Source organism: Urocampus carinirostris, chromosome 13, assembly GCF_059441175.1.
Source record: "Urocampus carinirostris isolate Australia breed hairy pipefish chromosome 13, RoL_Ucar_1.0, whole genome shotgun sequence".
Taxonomy (NCBI): Eukaryota; Metazoa; Chordata; class Actinopteri; order Syngnathiformes; family Syngnathidae; genus Urocampus; species Urocampus carinirostris.
This window is the reverse complement of record NC_142361.1, coordinates 36,543,931-36,554,077: the sequence shown is the minus strand read 5'-3', so window position 1 is coordinate 36,554,077 and position 10,147 is coordinate 36,543,931. Positions and strand designations below refer to the sequence as shown.

Genomic DNA, 10,147 nt, shown 5'->3' with positions numbered 1-10,147 from the left:
TGTAGTTTTTTTATGAATCAGGCTAAACTGCGGTGAATTTGCAAAACATGGGCTGAAGGTTCATATTGTGTTTCTGTTTTCCCTTAAGTGTTTATTTCATAAGAGGTGCTGATGAGAATTGAAAAATAGAAGACTAAAAATACATTGTTTACGTGTTTTTAGCGCAGTGACGTGCGGTGACTGGTGAGGGAGTTCAACCGGAATTAAATGTAAAAAATAAATCCTGGATTTCCTTATTTAGATTTTCTACGGTTGTCATAACAATAGCACAAAGCGGTAGTAATGTATTATAATACTAAAACTTTTTATGAGCACTGTGAAGATTTTATTTTTCTTATCAGATTCACGTAAGAAAACCTGGTTAACATTGTCTACGTGCAGGTTGAAGAGTGCGAATTTTATTTTGCCTGCATGAAAAGCACCGGAAGCCCGCATACTTAGAAATAAGAATACGTAAATGCAACGCAGTAATGACGAGTTTTCTGTCGGACAAATCAGAGTATAAAAAATGCACTGTAACTTAGCACAATATTTTGCAGTAGTATATAAACTATTGTCAACATTTTGTGTCGTTTTGCGAAAGGAATTTCACAAATGTCAGTAAGGAATGGGGACAACACGCTGACGTGACGTTGAGTGGTGATGCCTTTACGAACTCTCCTTAAACTAGTATTTCTGATACTCCCGTCTACCTCGTTAAATTTGTATTTACAGTACAAATTTTAAAGGTAACTTTCGCGTGCTTGTTTATATTCTTTTATTTTTATTTTTTTGGGGGGTGGGCTTCAAATGTGGTGATTTTATAAACAACCCCTCCCCCTATGTATACGAAAAATGTATTTATCATTGGCCGGTCCAAATTGTCCCTAGGTGTGATTGAACGAGCGGGTTGTCTGTCCCCGTGTGCCCTGCGATTGGCTGGCAACCAGTTCAGGGTGTCCCCTGCCCACTGCCCGATGATTGCTGGGATGGGCTCCAGCACCCCCGCGACCCTACTGAGGATAAGCGGTGCAGCTAATGAGATGAGATGAAGCAATAATTTACTGCACACTTTTTTGTACTTGCAATTGTTTTAATCACGTATTAATTTCCTTAATCAAGGTATGTATTTAATTGCTGTTAAAAGTGTCGATTAAAAACTCATATTGTTGGGATATGATATAATGAAATTGTGTGTTTAATTGCTGTTAAAAATGTCGGAAAAATGTTAAAACGTCATATTGTCAGATATAGCGAAATTGTGAACATGCTTGATTGCTGTTAAAATTGTCGAGAAAATTGTTAAAACCTCACATTGTTTATTTGCTGTTAATAGTGTCAATAAAATTGTTCAAACCAAAAATTTATCAAATTCCATGCAAAAAACAACCTCTGAGCTAGTCCTAGTTGAATTTTACAATGCATGTTATTAAATTTGTAGTTTAAAAAAAGGGACATAACAAATGATAATTAAAACATTGTTAACAATGTTCACTACGTTGTCATCAATGACGATAAAGACAATTATTTTGCTTTAATTTTGATTGTTTTAAAACTTGTTTGATTATTTATAGACAAATACCAAGTAAAAAATAAACAAATACCTGTGACTGGCTCCCCTTATTAGTGATTGCAACTCACCTTGTTAAGTGATGATAGACCTTACAAACACATCACGACACCTATTTACTCACAGTATGACAGATTATGTAGAACAAAATAAGTTATATTGTGTTTATTTTATTTACCACATAAACAACGCAAACAATTCTTTCAGCATCTTTCTTTCCCCGCTGATACAAAAACAATCCAAATTAGGATCGGTCTAAACATTCATCCATTATCTGCACTGCTTGTCCTCACTAGGGTTGCGGGGGCAGTGAGCAGGGCACATCCTGAACTGGTTGCCAGCCAGTCACAGAGACAGAAAACCATTCGCTCAGTCAGTCACATTAACCTGAAATGCATGTTTTTAGAAAGTGGGAGGAAACCGAAGTCCCCATGCAGGCATGGGGAGAACATGCAAACTGCACAGGAGGGCCGCAGTAGCTGGACTTGAACCCTGAACCACCACTCTGTGAGGCGGCGTGCTATCCACCCATCTGCCGTGCTGCCCTCTGTCTAAATTGTTTTTGAAATGTGTTTCATTTCTTTTTCCCGTACAGTAATTGTGATACGGCGTTCATAATTTGAATTAATCAAAAAACGTAGAAAATACGGGGAAAGTATGAATATATTAGATACTATTTCCTAATACTGTACTACAATGTGACAATTTTGCAATTTTTGAAAAAAGAAATCTAAAAATTGTCACGATAAACGAGAAATAAATTCAACACTGAATAATTATAACTGTTCCGTTTATTTTGAATTTCCACAACAGCAGGTCATGTCATGTCATGTCATGTTTATTTGGTGTTTCAAAAGGCTGCACAGATTATTGCAAACTACAGACTATGATGACACCACCCCCTGATCTAAAACCTACATGAGGGCAAGGAAAAACTCAAAAACCTCAACATGAGGAAAATAAAAAAACCTTGAGAAGGAACTGGGCATGAGGTAATCCCCCTTCCAGGATGACCATGCTGCAATGGGTGTTGCAGTAACAAATAATAAAATCAAAATTATTAGATCTAAAATTAAATATATGTGTCAAGTCAAGTCAAGTCATTTTTATTTGTATAGCCCTTAATCACAAAGACACATTGTATATGGAGATTTTTTTAAAAACCCATTAATTTCTATATTTTTATTTTAAATTAATTTTTTGTTGTTTATTATTTCGTCAATTGATTAGTTAATTAAGGTAAGTCATGATCCACAGTTATATTATAACTTAGGTTTGCACATTTTTTTAAAGGAAACACAGCTTTCTTCCATCTTCGCAACATTGCTAAAATTCATCCTATGCTGTCTCCGTCGGATGCGGAGATTATAATTCACGCGTTTGTTACTTCCCGTCTCGATGACTGTAATGCACTACTCTCCGGTCTCCCGAAGTCCGATGTCAAAAGCCTTCAGCTGGTACAAAATGCTACAGAGAGGCTTTTAACTAAGACAAGGAAGATTGATCACATGACCCCGATTTTAGCTAACCTGCATTGGCTCCCTGTTAGCTTAAGATGTAATTTTAAGGTTCTCTTGGTATTATACAAAATCATGCATGGAGTTGCTCCCTCATATCTTTCAGATTTAATTTCCCCCTATGTTCCGGTCCGGAGCCTTCGTTCTGAAAACGCTGGTCTACTAGTGATCCCAAGAGCCAAGAAGAAATCCGACAGTGTTTGAGAGTGTTCTCCATCTGGGCCCCGGTGCTGTGGAATGCTCTTCCCCCTGAGATCCGATCTGCAACCTCAGTGGAAATGTTTAAACCTAAGCTTAAAACACACTTCTACTCTATAGCATATGAATAACCTATATTTTTTTGTTGACAATATCTGTGTATTGTTTGTTATTGGAACATCCATTGCAGCCTGGTCATCCTGGAAGGGGGATTATCACATGTGCGGTCCCTTCTCAAGGTTTTTTCATTTTCCTCATGTTGAGGTTTTTGAGTTTTTCCTTGCCCTCATGTAGGTTTTACATCAGGGGATGGTGTAATAAAAATCTGTAATAATAGTCTGTGGTTTGCAATAACCTGTGCAGCCCTTTGAGAGTCTTTGTGATTAACGGCTATACAAATAAAAATGACTTGACTTGACATTTAAAACCAGGTGAGACACGGGATTTCTATTTTTGTAGCACGCATGTTTCAGACCTGATCCGAACCTAAAATTGAAAAGGAAAAATATCCATTTTAATCCAAAAACATGGAAATGAAAATGCATAATTCAGGGTTAGGTAGGGTTACTTTAACTGGATTACTTTCAATTACTTTTGGATTACTCCAATACCAAATGTGCTAATAAAAGACAAAAGAAAGTAAATATGAATAAAACGATGACTCACAACACGTGGTAAGCTTTCTCTCCTGGCTTTGATCTCTTTGATCTCCGGCAAAAGTAACATAAAATGCTTTAGTGAGTTGGGCCACCTTTGGCAGCAATAACGGAATTCAAATGTTTAAGGTAAACTGGTCATGAGTCTTTCAGAACGCCGTGGAGGAATTTTTGCCCACTCTCTTTTGCAAAATTGTTTTAAGACTGCCATATTGAAAAGTTTTCGAGAGTCACGCCACCGCATCCTAATTCAATTAAAATATCAGATTTAAATCCAAATCATTTTGATTTTTTTAGTGCCTTCATAATTGGAATAGTCATTTTGAATCTAAATTTCTGGTTTCCTTGGTTGTGTGCTATTCAATTTGGTTTGCCTGAGGTTTTGAGTTGTTCCTTGCCCGCATGTTGGTTTGAGATCAGGTAATTGAGTCATTGTGATTCTGTGCAGTCCTTTGATACATTTTTGTGATTAAGGGCTATATAAATAAATGTGACTTGACTTGACTTGACAGAAACGAAATGAAAATAAATCCAAACAGCTTGCCAACATCATTTTTGCCGTTCCATGTGTTCCGTTTCTCCCCAAGCCTGCACAAAATTCAGTCATTTTATTCATATTTAGTTTCTTTTGTCTTTTATTAGCGCAGGGGTGTCAAACTCATTTTAACTCGGGGGCCACACGATAGAACAAACATTCTGTCGGGGGCCGGACGAGTAGATTAAAGAGAAAGAAAAAGAGATAAAGAAATAAAAGAAAGAGGGAGGTAAAAGGAGAGAGGGCAGGACAAAGAAAGAAAAAGAGAGACAGAGAGCGTGAGAAACAAAAGATAAAAAGTCGTGAGAGAGGGGGGAAGAAAGAAATCCAAAGAGAAATAGAAAGATGGAAGTAGAGAAAAGAGAAAAGAAAGCGTGAAGGGTATGAAGAGAGAAAGAGAAAAGAGAGAAAAGGAAGAGGAAAAGAGAGACACAGAGAGTGAAAGAGACAGAGACAGAGTGGGAGAAAGGGGGTGGAAAAGAAAGAGAGAGAGAGAGAGAGAGAGAGAGAGAGAGAGAGAGAGAGAGAGAGAGAGAGAGAGAGAGAGAGAGAGAGAGAGAGAGAGAGAGAGAGAGAGAAATAAATACTCAGTACAGTGTCTTTGTGAGAGGCACCAGGCTTTGGCAACATCAAGTGGACATATTTCAACCTGCAGCTTGTTTTTCTCTTGCGCTTCTCTGAGTGTTGTCTCACGGGCCGGATTCAATCCCTTAGCGGGCCTGATCTGTCCCGCGGGCCGCCTGTTTGACACTTCTGTATTAGCATATTTGGTATTGGAGCAATCCAAAAGTAATTGAAAGTAATCAAGTTAAAGTAACCCTACCCAACCCTGTTTGTGATCGAAAATGAATCACAGGCATGCGTTCGTAGCGTCGTGAATTTTCCAATGACCGCAAACGCCACGCTCTCCTCGTGACGTCACAGCAGGCGGGGCGGGGCCCAGTTTGTGGAACAAGTGAGCGTCGCCATGCAGGAGCCGCGCGGAGCCTCCAGCTAGCTTGCACAATGAAAAGCCCCAAAAAGCCACACAAGGACCCCGTTTCCCGAACTCCACGCGCGGCGGGGAAGCGGACGTCATGGCCCGAGAAACCTTGAACTTCCACTCCGGGATTCGGCTCTCGAAAGGCGGCTTCCAAAGTTAGCACGCTCGGAATAAAACAAAAAAAAAAACATGGAGAAACAACAGAGCGACTTGGAGCGAGAGCGCCAGTTCTGTGAACTTTGCGGGAAGATGGAGAACCTCCTCAAGTGCGCTCGCTGCCGGAACTCTTTCTACTGCAGTAAAGAGCATCAAAAACAACACTGGAAGGAACATAAACTCATTTGTAAGGAGGCGCTGAAAAAGGAAACAGAAGACAAGAAGAAGAAAGCGCCGGATAAGAGCGGCGGTAGCAGCCCGGAGCGGCGGGCGGACCCCGGCGCGCCCTCGCCGCCGACGGACCACGACGACCCGGCTACGGCTAACGGGCAACCGAGCTCCTCTTCCCCGCAGAAACTCGCCACGGAGTACGTGATCCCCTGCATGAACAAGCACGGAATATGCGTGGTGGACAAGTTCATGGGCGAGGAGGTCGGCCTGGGCATCCTGGAGGACGTCAAGGCCCTCCACAAGACGGGTCGCTTCACCGACGGCCAGGTGGTCAGTCAGAAGAGCGACTCCACCAAAGACATTCGCGGGGATAAAATCGTGTGGGTGGACGGGAAGGAGGCCGGCTGCGAGAAGATCCGTTTCCTTACCGCTCGCATGGACGACCTGGTGAGACATTGTAACGGCAAATTGGGCGACTACGCCATCAATGGAAGGACAAAAGTAAGTTGGGGAACAGGTGGGCACCGGTGTTATGTCGAGAAATGCATCCCCTGGCTACTATAACCACTTTGACCTCCTTTTATCTCACTTTTATATCACTTTTCGGGAATGTAATGGCGAACATATAACCAAAACCACTTCGTCTTGCATTTGTTGGGAATGTAATACAGTAATCCCTCGGTTATCGCGGTTAATGGGGACCGAAACCACCCGCGAAAAGTGAAAATCCCCTTCAAAAATGCTTAAATATATCTCATCTCATTAGCTGCACCGCTTATCCTCATTAGGGTCGCGGGGGGGCTGGAGCCTATCCCAGCCATCTTCGGGGAGTGGGCAGGGGACACCCTGAACTGGTTGCGAGCCAATCGCAGGGCACACGGGGACAGACAACTCATTCGCTCATTCACACCTAGGGACAATCTGGACCGGCCAATTCACCTGAAATGCATGTTTTTGGAATGTGGGAGGAAACCGGAGTGCCCGGAGGAAACCCACGCAAGCACGGGGAGAACATACAAACTCCGCACAGAAAGTCTGGAGCTGGATTTGAACCCACGAAAGGTTCCCATGACATGAACTGTGCCGCACAAGCGCTAACCACTGCGCTGCCGTGCTGCCCTGCTTAAATATATATATATATATATATAAATTTATTTTCATTTTATTATTATTATTTTTTTTTAGACCTGCGAAGCTCTGAACCCGCGAACGTGGAACCACGAAGTAGCGACGCCCCTTCAAAAATGCTCCCAAAAAAAAAATATATATATATATATTTTTTAAATTATTATTTTATTTTATTATTATTATTTTTTTAGACCTGCGAAGCTCTGAACCCGCGAACGTGGAACCACGAAGTAGCGTCGCCCCTTCAAAAATGCTTAAAAAATATATATATTTTTAAAAAATATTTTATTTTATTATTATTATTTTTTAGACCCGTGAAGCTCTGGATCTGCGAAGTAGCGAGGTCCCACTGTACAACTTAAACCATTGCGTCTTTGTATTTGTTGTGAATGTAATCGAACGCTAATGCACACCGTATATAAATCACTTTTGAGCCGGTGACATGTTTATTTTGCCTTTTTCTACTCAAATCGCTCTTATTAAACTGTTATGCACTCTACCATAAAGCTTATTTCAGCATAATAAGCTTTATGGTAGTGTGCATAACAGTTCTCAAAAATGATTTAAATACGGTGTGCGTTACCGTTCGATTACATTCACAAGAAATACATAGACGGAATGGTTTGAGTTGAATTACATTCCCAACAAATGCAAGACGAAGTGGTTTTTGGTTATATGTTCGCCATTACATTCCCGAAAAGTGAGATAAAAGTGAGATAAAACGAGGTAAAAGTGGTTATAGTAGCGAGGGGATGCAAATCTCGGCAGGGATGCATTTCTCGGCATAACACCGGCAAACTACTTTCTACTATTTTTGTGGCGTGTGTATGCTTCGACCTATGGAATCTCATAAGTGCCAAAATACCTTAAAACAATTGGGTCTCCATACTTTGAGTTGCAGAGAGTTCCAAAATAAAATGAATTTTCTAGTTTTATTCTTACCAAAATGCGATAAATTAACTTTTTCGGCTCCTTTACTATGGAACCCAAGAGTGCCAAAAACAAATTAAAACCAACTTTCTTCTGAATAAATAGATAAATCAGAAATACTACAATAATACAATTACAGCAACACTCCTAAAATATGACAAAAATACTACACAGATAAAACTGCAGTAATACTGTACTATGAAAATACTACAGATACACAACAAAAAAATCTACTATTCAGATTCAGATATACTTTATTGTCATTCTTGTACACGTGTATACAGAACAAAATGTCGATACATCTGACCTGCACAGTTTCCTTGAATGTACAGATATAAATAAAATGTTGTATTGAGTTGGAGTATTGAAGTACTAATAATATACTAAATAATTATAGCTATGAGTATTATACAGTAGTGCAAAAAGTGCAAGAGGAGCAGCTAACCAGATGTGCAAAATGGGCAGTCAGGTACTATGGAAATACTACAAAATACAACATAAATAGGACAAAAAAATATATATATATAATACTTGCAGCCTGGTCATCCTCATGTGTGCTCCCTTCTCAAGGTTTCTTCATGTTCCTCATGTTGAGGTTTTTGAGTTTTTCCTTGCCCACATGTAGGTTTTATATTAGGGGATGGTGCCAAAATAGTCTATGGTTTGTAATAATCTGTGGTCTTTGAGACTCCTTGTGATTAAGGGCGTCACAAATAAATATGACGTCATTCAAAACCCCGAAAGTGCCAAAATTACATAAATTAACTCGGTTCTTTTATTGTAAGATGCCTGATTTAAACTATGGAATCCCAAGAGTACCAAAATACATAAAATGAACTATTACGGCGCACTTGGAATAGTTACTTGTTGGTCCTCAAATATATAGCTCAAGTGCCAGTTAAGATCAGGTTGGATGACCTGGTTAGACTACACCAGGGGTCAGCAACCTTTTTGGTGTGGCGTGCCACTTTCAAATGTCCTTGTAAATCAGTGTGCCTCGCCAAGATTAATGACTCAGACAACATTTTTTTCATATCCAACTGAGCTGTCATTTTAAGCTAGTCCAAATATACAACATTTTATTTAACAATTTATCTTATCTTCTTGTTCATCAATAAACTAAAAAATGAATGTGAGCAACGCGTAGAAAGGCATGTAGACATCCATGACTTCATCTTTTTACCACAAGAATCAACCATTCTTCATCAACAATGAATTACAATCAAGAATAAGTGCTATGGAAAGCTACCATACCATTCATCAATGAAATCTTATTGCAGAAAATATCAAAACCTGAAATAACAGCAACAAGCCCGAAGCCTACTTGAAAATAAGTGCAACAGAAATAACAGCTGATTTTGTCGCAGATGTAAATGGTATTCCTTGCTTTGCTGTGCAGTGAGCAATGTGATAACTTGCTTCAGTGGTGGCGTTTATAGGGTCTTTGTTTGTTTGCCGTACCTGGACACAGCGCGTTTTAATGTCTACGCCTCGAATTAATGTTTCGTCTCGTAATGACGTTTAACACTTGATGTGCGGGGTACAACGCTCTCGAGGCATAATGCACAAACAGCACAATAATTTTTTGCACAAACCCCCAGTCGTCAGTCAAAGAATATGATTTTTTCGCTGAAGGAGCTGTCATTATTCATTCATTTATCGCCCGCCGGTGTTTTCGGTTGGGTCAAAACAAGGATTTCTCCTCTTCTGCGAGTCGCTATACAGACACACACTCGCACACGGAGCAGAAGAGGGGAGGCGCTACCGTAAAGCCTCTGAACAACACGGCGCGCAACTCAAAATGTCTTAATTTCAGGTAAAAATGCACATTTTTTAGAAGTCATCGTTATTATTTTGCCGTGTGCTCACGTGCCACTGGTTAACCGACCCCTGGACTACACCATCAATGGAAGCACAAAAGTAAGTTAGGGAACAACTATTCTTGACTGGTTTTGTGGCTTGTGTGCTTCAAACTATAGAAGCCCAAAACTATGTTGGCTTCTGTACTTTGTGTTGCGGAGGGTTTCGCAATACGATAAGTAGTTTGGTTTTTGCCAAAATGCCCAAAAATAACTATTATGTCAAAATAATATGGAAACCAGGGAGTGCCAAAACAAAATAAATGAAAACAAACTTTTGAACCAAATAAATATAAACTATAAGCTATAAAAGCCTGAACATGCCAACATTGTTTAAATTAACTACTTATATTTTTTTTAACATGCATGTTTTAAACGATGAAATCTCAAGAGTACCAAAATACATAGAATTAACGATTACGGCTTACATGGAAGCCAATATTGTTTAATTTACGTATTTTCGGAC

General features: G+C 39.8%; 1 protein-coding gene across 2 annotated transcripts in view; it reads left to right on the top strand.

The window, feature by feature from the left end:
* Positions 1 to 5,389: 5,389 nt before the first annotated feature.
* Positions 5,390 to 10,147, top strand: part of egln1a (egl-9 family hypoxia-inducible factor 1a) — a 31,112-nt gene continuing 26,354 nt past the window's right edge. For both annotated transcript variants that reach the window (XM_088351499.1, XM_088351498.1), the window contains exon 1: positions 5,390 to 6,265. In XM_088351499.1, coding sequence (XP_088207625.1) covers positions 5,627 to 6,265 — 639 coding nt within the window. In that variant the 5' untranslated portion in view covers positions 5,390 to 5,626. The remainder of the gene's footprint in view (positions 6,266 to 10,147) is intronic.